General features: G+C 34.8%; 1 protein-coding gene across 1 annotated transcript in view; it reads right to left on the reverse strand.

Moving 5' to 3' along the window:
• Positions 1-12,184, reverse strand: part of COL25A1 (collagen type XXV alpha 1 chain) — a 465,928-nt gene that overhangs the window by 64,204 nt on the left and 389,540 nt on the right. The window contains exons 16-18 of the mRNA XM_078445823.2: positions 11,342-11,374; positions 10,832-10,867; positions 5,805-5,849 (exon numbers count right to left, since the gene is read on the reverse strand). Coding sequence (XP_078301949.2) covers positions 5,805-5,849; positions 10,832-10,867; positions 11,342-11,374 — 114 coding nt within the window. The remainder of the gene's footprint in view (positions 1-5,804; positions 5,850-10,831; positions 10,868-11,341; positions 11,375-12,184) is intronic.

Below are 12,184 nucleotides of genomic sequence, written 5' to 3' on the forward strand. Positions count from 1 at the left end.
CAAAAAGGCAAAGGAAAGCTAGAAAATTCCCTAAGAAGATGACCTTTCTGAAATCTTACAATAACCATCAAAAGTCTCATTAGGTTTTAGAATTCCATTACAAAATCTGGATTGATTTGATTTTTCTTCAAGCCCACACTTAATACAGAGCAAGTAAGTATTTGAGATGACCTTCCTTTATCTTCTAAATGGCTATTGGGACAGTTCACTTAACAATCTTTTGTCAAAGTTACATAAAAGCTGTCCTTCATATGGGTGACAAGAGTCAACAAATACATAGATGGGATTATTGGTCAAGGTAAGAAAGGAAGAGACAGCTTCATTCACACTGAAATAGCTCCCCAGGTGTTTCCCTATAAACTTCCAGAATTTACCATCTGTTAAATGGAATGGTGGCCAGAAAGTCCAAACTGATTAGCTTTTACTCACAGAAAAATCTCTGGTTTTCCATTTATTACCATTTGTTTTATTTTTATAAGTCATTATCAATTAAAGCAGTAAAAGATATTATTTTTTTAACCTGTCTCAAAATCCTCTAACATACCAGCTTAAACCAAGTCATGTTTTCCATGATATTTATTACCCCCAAGCAGATACAATTTTCATTGCCCAAAAAATGGTACAACAGGGCTTGGAAAATATGTGCTGATTTGCCTGGGTGCTAAAGCATCACCAATAATTTTGATTAATGTGTCTTGACACTGAATGCATTAGCCATACAAGATTTGTCTTGCTTAAAGGCTAATTAGAATTCAAGTCAGCATGATACCTGCTTCTGAGGATTATAGCAAGAACATTTGTTGTAATAAGAACCTCTAGGCAGCTAGTTTTTGTAATGATTGATTTGTAAAATTATTGAGGGAAAAAAAAGAATGAGAAAGTAGAGTCTGTCTCAAAAACACTATTTCCCTTAAGGATAAAATTTGAGTATAAATTAAAACATCTTGGTGATATGATGAAAATGAACTACAATAGCAGGTTTATTTAAAACTCAGAAAACGTAACTTTCAGCTTTTTTTTGTTGTTAACAGGATTACATCATGAAAGCACATTCAGGATGTTTATTGGAGATTTCGTTATGGCTGCTAAAAATCTCTGATTTCTGGTTGTATGAGTTTCCTAATTGGATTCTAAAATTACTCAACTGCTCAGACACAGTTTGTACAAGCAGGAAATAATTACAAGTAACAATAATAGAATCTTATCCTTTTAACCACTATTTCTTCCTTTTCTTAAATATCCTATTTAACCACTATTTCTTCCTTTTCTTTTTTCTTTTAGGAATGCATTTCAAACCTTCCTCTGCTATTTTAAAATGTAATTTGATCTTTCTGAAGAAGGAACCTCATCTCTAGTAGATTTAGATGGTAAATTTCTATAGATTATTGAACATTGTAATTAATCCTAAGAATGCCAAAGTAAATGTTCCTGCCACCTGTAATATTTAGTCTTTATATGATTTAGTGTCAAGGATGATTCCATATAACGAGGTATAAAGAATTAGTTACTGTCTCATAACTCTCCCAATCTTCAAATTCTTAATCTGAGTGTCAAATCTTTACTAATGTGGAAGCCAGAACAAAAATATCAAGCTTGAGAGAAAATAGTGTAAATTTTTTTTCCATCTAAATGACTTTTTTCATTTGATATAATTTTAACTATACTGTATTTCCCTACTCTATTAATTTTATTATGTAAAGTTTTCCCAATTTACTTTCTGAATATGATGAGGTAAACTGGTGGTGTCTGTGGAAAGCTGAAAAGCAGACATTGAAAAATCCATATTTGTAAGAAATGTCTTAGTCTGGGCAACACTATGCCTGGGGCCTAGAGAATTTCCTCCATTACATGTCCAGTTTTTCTTCTGAATAGTGTAGGAAGGAGAATTTTGATAGTACCGTGTCTTATGCCCAGAATGTTGTGTTCCCTCATCCTTTATCCCTGGAATATATTTGAGTTATAGGAAAAGGGAAATAGTGTGATGTTTCAAGAGAAAGTAGGTTACCTTACTGCTCTTAAAGGTGATATTCATCCGTCACTGCAAAGGAGTTTCCAGAATTTATGTCTATTAACCTATAGAATGTAAATGGCTTTACGTTCTCCGAGTTAAAATCACTTATGTTAAGAAAGACTATATGGAATAGGTGCCTAACCAATGCTTCCAATATTCTGAGCTCTGAGAGAAAAAAAGAGTAATAGCTAAAATTTATATAGGATTTACTATATGCTTGGCAACACTTTAGAGTTGCACATATATTAACTAATTTAATCTATACAACAACTCTCTGAGGTATGCACAACAATGATTTTATTAGGAAACCCGAGGACAGGAAGATTATTGTAACTTGCCCAATGTCATGATACAGCTTCATTAACTGGTGGAGGTGGAACCAGGACACATACACGGGTGGTCTGGTTCTAAAGCCAGGGCTCTTGATCACTGGTCTATACTGCTTCACTACTAGGGCAATACAATCATAAAAGGGGTAAGTAATGTATTTACATTTTTCAAAATAAGTGTGGAGAGAAAAATATTTTAAAAATGGTAACTTTAAATCTTATCCTTTTATGTGTTATCAGAAAAGCTAGTTATAATAAGTTTTACCCATGAAAAACATATTAGAAGCCTTGTTTATAAAAATCATTTTCTGAGCTCAAATCTTATTCCAGAAGATCAATGTCTGCATGGTACATTGTGCATAATTTAATTTTCCCAGTTGAACATCTTGACACTATATGAACCATGAATGCATGAAATAGGAATTCCAAATGTCTTCCACATGGTGAGACAACTTTCCAATACTTGTGCAGGAAGCCTAAGAGTAGTTTGAAATTAAGATATGCCTGTTCTTGGTGACTTTTATTATGTATGCCCAAGGTATTAGCACTTGTCTCTGAGTGGGACTCTGAAGTGATAGATAGATGAGTCTGCTGTCTGTATTTAGGCACTTTGCTCATTTCCTGAGAGCTGTGTGGAAGGCATTTGGGTGCTCATTAAGTTCCCCACCATTCCCCGAGAGCAACAGGTGGCGAATCAAAGCTTCCCTGGTATTTCATGGCTGGTTTCCTCAATGTCTTGGAAATAACGGATGGCATTTGCATGCTTTCTGTAGTACCAGCAGATAAGAAGGGGATGGATAGCAACAGGAAGAAGTATTTCCAAAGCATAAACTAACACACAAGTTCTTGCTACCACACATTCTAAATCCATACATGTGGTTTCATCTTTTAAATATTGTTACTCATTCAAACTATGAAATCATAATTAACTATCCTGTGGTTAGCAACCTAGCAGAAGCAAGGTACAGTAAAGGAATAAAGAACATCTCAAGTTAATGAAGCCATATCATAAAGTTATAAATTTGTAACTCTACATTTATAAATATCCAATGACTACTAATGACTATGTGTTCTTAAATTGTCTCCTTCAGAACATGACTTTATTTTTTAATGTTTTATTTATTTTTTGAAGGAGAGAGAGAGAGAGACAGAGCATGAGCAGGGGAGGAGCAGAGAGAGAGGGAAACACAGAATTTGAAGCAGGCTCCAGGCTCTATGCTTTGAGCACAGAGCCCAATGTGGGGATTGAACCCATGAACCATGAGATCATGACCTGAGCCGAAGTCGGACGCTCAACCGACTGAGCCACCCAGGCGCCCCAGAACATGACTTCTTTATACTGAGCACCTACTACCTACATTATAAAGAAAGAATACTGCCCACATCCTGAACTAGAGCAAGAAGTCAAAGCTATTAAACCAAAGCCAGAATCTGTGATTTAAATCAAACAGTGGGTAGTTCCCCAGCAGTACTTGATAATTAAAGAGAAAAGTATCTCTAGTGGAGGATAAAAAGATTTTATCAATTGGTAACTAATAAAGGCTTTAAAAACAAAGGAAAATATCAGCTATACAATCTCAATGGCATACATCTGGCAATGTCCTAGGACCCTAGGAATAAAAGCATTTACTGGAGGTGGCAAATCACCAACACTCTTCCCAATCTGAAAAAATTCAAAACATCTGGACTAGTTCACATACAACTAAGGAAATGCCATGGGATGTTTTACATGGTGGAAGACAGAAAATGAGTAAGAGGTAATGATAACAATAGTGGTAACTGAAATAGTTTTCTGATTATTTCAGGGGGTAAAGCCCCAGTACCTTTACCCTTACATACTCTTTTCTCTCTATGACAGTGCCTCATACTCCGGAGAAGGGACAGCTGGATTTTGGTGCAGCGCTGAGGTTCCTGCCACATGAGCTGACATTGACAGCACAGCCCTGCTAACTTAGGAGCCAGTGCTGCAGAAAACCCTGCCCCAGACCTTCCCCAATGACCCTCCTTTCCAACGCCTTTCCCCTTACTTATAACGCAACCAGGTTCTTTTAAACTAATATTGAGTATAGTTTTCTTAAATTTGTTTAAAAATCTATGACCTTCTGATCATTTGTAAAAAGATTTTTTTTAATGCACAGGAATTACTAAGTAACTGCCATAAATTAACTCTACAGCAGGAAATCACATATTTAATGAAGTTATTTTGCTAAATATCAAATGATAAGGAAATGACTTTGACCCTTTAGTAAACTGTTGTCATAGGGTATGCTTTTCCACTGAGGAAGCCAAAGACAAAATACATTAAAAGGAGTATCTGAATGTCTATGATACTAATCTGGAAACATCAAACAAAAGCAGAAATTTCTGCATGCTAATCTGAAAAACACAGTTTTTGAGTCTGTTACTTATACCAAATATACTCATAAAATATATGTGATACCATATGATATCTGGGAACTCAATAATTTAACATGTTTATTCTAAAGCCATATTATCTCATGTACCATACTTCAAACACAACCTTCATCAAACAGTATACATGACCCCCACACTGAAACTAGGATTATTAATTTTAGAATGGTCTAATGCACGCTAAAGATTAATTCAAAATCAATGAAAACAATGTAAGGAAAAATCTTACTTGCATCATGTTACTCTATCAAACACTTTTAGAATTTAAAAAATACCTAAGACTTTTAATCTTTATTTATGTAATTATGATTATGATTATAATTATGATTATTTTACTTTTAAGCTTTAAAAAGCAGATCTTAAAGGAGTAACTACTGCTAAGGCAGTAGAAGTTTAAGCCTTGCCAGTTGCCATGTGAAAAATTTTAAATAATTTTAAAAAATGTATGTTTCTTGACCTTTTTAAGTAGTTTTAAAACATGTAAAACTATGCTTTCAAATTAAGCTTTAAGCAATTATTTCAAAAGATACATACAAAGTTCATGGAAATAGTATATGGGTCAGAATAGTTTAGTAATCGGATTTGTACTTTGCAGTGGGAGTTATTGACAGGAAGTGGAAGCAGAAAACATATTAAAGCGATTATTATAATGAGTGAATTACAAAAACAGCTGCCTCCATGTTCGATTGATGGGGATGTTAAGACTCTGATTCTAGTCAAAATCTGATAGGATGTTAAAAATAAAATTAAAATGTGAAAGTAGACATTCTAGACTTAAAAGAATTCCTATTGGCACTTACATTTTTCTAGGGGCGTAGTAGGTTCAACAGTAGAATATACTGTCCAGACATGTTTGCCATATGTCCAGCAATGGCAAATGTTAGCAATACCTGTGTTTAGTTCTCAATTTAAAAAATTTAAGTGAGATGGCTGGAGAGTGTTTAAAGAGAGGCATTATATTTTTAGTTTTCATTTTTTCCTATTTTCCTTTGATTTTTGTGGCTTTCTTAATTACATTTCTATGAAGCTGAGACTGTCAGTGCAGTATTTACCTTTATCCCCGGAAGTCCAGGAAGCCCAGGAAGCCCTGGTTCACCCTACATAGGAAAATCACATAGCATTATAGAACAATAGTCACTCAGTCACAGTATGTGGAGAAAAACATGGTAAATGTTCCTAGCTGAATACTTGCTGCATATATATACATACATAAATGCTGTCTAGTTTCAAGGACTTTGGTGAGATTACAGTTCAGTCAACTCTTGATTCAGGGATTGGTTGACTATTTTGTAGATTTTTCTGGATTTTTCTCTCTTCCTGCCATCTCACTCCTCATTGGCATTTCTACCAGAAGGCAAGCAAGAGAAGTAGAAGGAAAAGGCATTCCTACGTTTTATTATTCCCTGGTAAATGATTTCTTGTGGAAGCTGAGGCTCTTTGCTGAAATGAGGATTATGTACACATTTGAATAATGCATCCTATTCCAGGGCTCTCTTACCTCAGATAATCAAGAGTTGGCTGTGTGAACAGATGGTCACACCAAAACAATATACATTAAGTCTTGCTCACTTAAAAGTATAGTAAGATTTCTTTTCCATTCCTGAATGATGAGAAGATAAATGCACGGTTAAGATTATACTTAACTCCAGCCTGTATCTCTGACCATTGTTGAGTCTGGGTAACCCTGCTTAGCAATTTTGGGCTAATGGTACCCTGTGTGCAGCTGTTCCTGAATTCAGGTTTGAGATTAAGTGATACATTTTGTGTGAGTGCACTGGAGTCAAACTAAATCTCATTTGCACAGAATTGTCTACATTATTTTAAGTACAAAGTACAGTGACAAGAGGTTACATTGCTTAGAAAATCTCCTGAATTCCATTACAGAAGCATAAAGGAAATGCTGGGGAAAATGAAAGTCCATCCTGTATTGGACTGAGATGACTATTATTTGTGGAAACAATATTTGAGGCTAAAAGGCACACACTGTTTCATAATGGTCAGTCAGTGGGATAGACAAAAATACCCAAAGAGATTAGGGCATCAAACTAAGTAAAAGTGGTAAAGAGAGGTACTGCTTTTAATCTAAATGCTTTGACAATCCCCATTCCATGGAAAATCTATTAAGAATAACCAGATATTTCATCTTTAACAGTAGTATTTTCATGTTACGAAAAGCCATAATGTGCTCTGGTATTATAAAAAAAAAAAATGACTCCACACACTGTTTATTAAGCCGTATGGTTAGACATAGAGGGGACAATGACTTTCCTGATGGTTTAGTTCACAGGAGCTTCAGGAATGCAAAAGAAAAACTATGCCGTTTGAAACTATATAACTGAAAATTTGCACTGTGAACAGTAAGACTAAGATGAGGTTAAGCCAGAGAAGAAAGAATGGTCATTAAGAATTTGATATTCCATTCAAAGAATACTTGTCCAAGTAGATTAAACTATACACAGAAACATTATACATTGGATTTTCTTTTTCCTTTCCCTTTTGCCTTTCAATCAATAAATTTAAGAAGCTCTAATAAACAGGGCTTGCATCCATATTTTACTGAAGATTCTCTTTTACTTAAAAAAAAAGTACAAGGCCTTTGAATGCACAGTAAACTGCAGTAGAATATACAACCAATAAAAGTAAACATATTGGTGATAAATCTATAGTTTTGTATTGTTTTAGAAAAGTCCCCTCAAACTCAGGACATCCTATTTGAACCATCTGTGAAAATATATAGGTCCTATCACTGTTTCTATACAAGAGAAATGTCCTCTCCACACACTTCCCTTCCACCATATTAAAAGGATTGTATGTTTACTTAAAAAAAGAGTTTTATATACACATGCATACATAGACACACATCTATGTTTTCTAACAGTGAGAAATGTGTATAAGACATTATGGAATATTTTGTAACGTAGATTGAATACTTACAGAGACTCTGAGCATTTAGCTATTCCCTATATCACATGTGTATGTATATATATATATATTTATATTAGATTATTAAATGAACTTTGTAAAGGACAGATATTTCATGAATTCATATTTCATAGTATTGTATTTTTGTAAACTTGACCTTTCCAAATTTATGTTTATTTAATGTAGCAGTCGACACAATGAAAGATTATAAAATATTTAATGTTACCCTTTGTGGAACATCTCAACATTTTCAGGAAGACTTCTCTTCCTATATGAGTTCCATGAAGGCCTGTCTTCCAGTTAAGACAATGTTTTGTTACCTTCACTCTTGCCTGCTTCTTAGCTCAGGAGCTTCTCTGGGGTGAGGTCTTGGGCATGCACAGCCCAAGGTCAGATGTGGGTCCTAATTAAGAATTGGTTTCGGGGCGCCTGGGTGGCGCAGTCGGTTAAGCGTCCGACTTCAGCCAGGTCACGATCTCACGGTCCGTGAGTTCGAGCCCTGCGTCAGGCTCTGGGCTGATGGCTCAGAGCCTGGAGCCTGTTTCCGATTCTGTGTCTCCCTCTCTCTCTGCCCCTCCCCCGTTCATGCTCTGTCTCTCTCTGTCCCAAAAATAAATAAACGTTGAAAAAAAAAAAAAAATTTAAAAAAAAAAAAAAAAAAAAGAATTGGTTTGTTCTTCCATTTGAAGAATACTTGTCCAAGTAGATTAAAATTTACCCATTATATTTTGGGTTCTTTTTCCTTCTTTCCTTTTGACTCTTTACCCTCCATTAAAAGAGACCCTTGTCTGCTGTTAAATTCGACTCTGCTTTTGCCCCACGTTTCTGTTAGAGTATATATTTCTAGATATGCAGTATATATTTCTAGATATACTTCAACTGGGAGGGTCCCTTCCAATGGGGAATCAAGTATTTTTATCCCTTTAAAGTTAGAAAATATATTTTAAAGAGATGCAGAGAAGGTAGAAAAGTAAGAACTATGTGATGAAACACAATACCTATTTTTATAAATCTACACATTCACTTTACAAACAGAAATACACACTCTAACTCATGTATCAATCACACATTTTACTGTTGAATCTCGAAAAGAAAAAAAAAACAAACTATAATGAAACCATTTCTACATTACGAATGTGGATGTAAATAACAAATTTTCATACTGGACAACACCAGACAGTGGAAAGCGAATCAGTGGGCTTTTCCTTCTGTCCAGAAACCCTACATTTCTGGGAATGTCCCTAATGCAGGAGGTTAAGTACTGAATCCACAGCACAGTTCTGTACTGATGAGGGAAATGCTATGGAAGATCTCTTGAATTGATTCTGTACTCAGTTCTGTTTGTCATTTTCTAATGTAAGTAAGCAGCAAGCATGGGAGGACTCTACTTTTAAAGCAATGTTGGGGTAAGTACTGCCAAATCCTGATACTGGACAAAGGAAGTCATAAATATTGTGGGCAAGTGAGATTGCGTCAAAGGGTAGAATCTGGCTTAAATATTGATGAAAAAGATGCTGTGCATTTCAGGGCACATACTCATTCAAATAGGTTGTAAGCTTTTAATGAATCCACCCCTTCTCTTGATATAATTTAAAGCAGATTTTTAATGAAATGCGAGGGAAATCCAATGTTTCCATATGTAAGCCTACAAACTTCCAGGAATGAATCTAAACCTGTATTTCTAAATAATCATGAGAAGGCAATATTTTATTAAAAAATTGAAAATCATTTGAGATCTTCCACTCTGAAAACAGTGGGACCTATACAAGATTATAGCAGATTTGTTTCAGTTTTTGTTAAAAAGACATAATAGTCTTGTAGGCATTTCTTTTAGTATATCAGATTTAGAGAGTAATTTAAATTTAGCCTTGAAATTTTAAATACTAAGGAGTCTAAAATTAGATCATCTGAGAAGATTATTTGCTTTTTCAAACCAAAGCAGACCACAGATCTCTGATGATAGCACCAATTTCAAATTTCTTACATAAAGAATCAGTAGGAAATCTTAGGGATTAAATAGAAAATTTCGCAGAGTTCTGCTGGGCCCTTTGAAAAAGTCTGAACTTTACTTGAAACTGGGCCTGAGGAATCATTGCTCTTAGAGCCTGTGTTTCAAAGAAAACTCTATTTTTAAAAATTTTAAAAGAACATGAAAGACCTTCTCAAAAATTACTTTCATTGTTAAGTCTTTAAAGCAAAGCAATGATCTTCTTCTCAATGACTTCAAGAGTGTGGGGACATTATTTTTTTCATGTCTTAAGGTTCCAAACTCCTATAATGAGATTTATTCTCTGTTTTCCTTTATACCAATGAGGCAAATTCTATGTCTCTAATCACATTTTTTCTACAACATCAGCTATTGCTAGATAAAGGCAGAGTCGTGATCTTAAGAGCTTTAACCTAATGTGGAATTCACATTTACTTGTTAGCTACAATACATCTGTTATCTAAAATCTAACCACATTGGGCACTGATATCCAGATGCTCAGACAATAAACTGCTAACAGTTGTTTCCTGCCTCAGACCCAAATGAGAATATGAATGCAAAAAATAATCACTGCATATCCTCTAATTGATCACTGAAGTGAAGCACAAATGATTAAAAAAAAATCACATATGTATCTGTAGATTAATGGTTAAAGTACTTGGCTAGTGTCTCCAATTAAAATTTAGTTTATTAACAAATCTGGTTTGTATAACATAACATTCATTGCATAGGTAGATATGATTCACATAAAAAATTATCAGTAAGGAAGTATTTGAAATGAAAAGAAAAGGAATATAAGAAACTATCATTCCCTACTGAAACAGTTTAGTAAATATTCATTTCTTCTCATGAATGATAGAAACATGCAGAGTATCTTGAAACATGCAAGATAAGTTGTTGGCATTCCAACCCAACTGATCTTTGTTAGCCTCAAACAGCTGAGTATATGCAGACGTTAGTTAATAAAGCATCTTTTTACATGTACACAGTGTTTCATATTTGGCTATGGTCAGCATCAGTCCTTTTAAAATGCAGAACAATCAATAACACTCCGCATGCAAAGCATGAAAATTGTATCATTTTGCAATAATTGCTTTCATTTTACACAGTGGATAGTAGATATAAAATGGCAAATATGAGACAAAGAACACACTAGAATAAAGATGTTACCTTTTGCCCTGGACGACCAGATTCTCCAGGTTCCCCCTGACCAAAGAAAACCAAAGATGAAAAAAAAAAACCCAAAAAACAAAAAACAAAACAGTCTTAAGACAATTTTCCAAAACCTCAGGCCTCTGGACACTTTCACAGAGATAGCCTAGTCTCCTTGATCATATGTGTTTCATTCACTTTATTCTATTACTCTATATCTCACTAGAGACAGGAACTTTTTTTTTCTTTTTTTTTTTTTTTTTTTTTGCTGCGGACATAACTAAAGCTCACATATGAATCCACATTTCCATAAAAACCAATCACAGAGACAAGTGAAGGCAAGACCTCTTATTTAAGTCTTTACCAGATTTCTAGCAGATACTCCCTGTTGTGTTTGGAAGCTGATTATTGAAGAAGAATAAAAACAGTTATAACCATCAAACTTGGAACAAAAGAAGAGAAAGCAGAGACTTATAAAATTCAACACTGTAACTCCTGGGGTATAAACACTCACAACGCTATAGTTACCTTAATTCCTGCCGCAGATGATCCAGGGTCACCCTAAAACAAAACCCGTGGGAGATTATTCCACAAGTTATGAGAATAGGAAACATACAAACACACAGAAAACCATCTCGACATGGCACTCAAAGGGAGCCCCATGACTAACGGGCCTGACTATGCTCCATAAAATGATATCAACATATCAGCTGTTAAGATGTAAACAATTTCCAAGGTAAACAATGCACTTTCTAAAAACATGGGTTTATTTTGAAAGCAAAATACTTAACGACTATATTCCTTAAAGTAAATATAAATATACAAATATGTATCTCTTTCCTTGATACAGTGCTAAAAGTGTGTTCTAAAGTAATAAATTATAAATTGGAGACCTGGAACTTTGGTTTTCTCTATTTCTGGAATTTATTAATGTCACGGGCTATCAGTTACTGGGAGTTCCTTGACCCTCTGGGTCTTCAGAAAGTCAGGGTTCAACAGATGAAGTCAAAGGGTTAATGATGTCGAGCTGGAAAAAGCCACGTAGCAGGTCAGTTTGTTTTCCTCATGAAGCACAGTCACAGTTATGACCGGCACATTTTCTCTAGCTTTACATTTATTTCATCGTGATGCAGTCACCAGAAAATTACAGGATGATGGATGACTCATGGGTGGCAGGGACACATGTACGATCTGAGAGAAGATCTTGAGATAGAATCTGGTTTTCTAAAAGGCAATGTATTCCTTTGGGAATTCACAGAGGGTGACTACATTTTCAAAGCAAATATGCTATAAAATAAGCAGAGAGATTAGTAGAAAAGAATAGGGAGGTTAGTTAAGAATGTTGCTTATTTCTGAAATGAAGCCAGCAAT

This window comes from Panthera onca, chromosome B1, assembly GCF_046562875.1.
Source record: "Panthera onca isolate mPanOnc1 chromosome B1, mPanOnc1 haplotype 2, whole genome shotgun sequence".
NCBI classification, from domain to species: Eukaryota; Metazoa; Chordata; class Mammalia; order Carnivora; family Felidae; genus Panthera; species Panthera onca.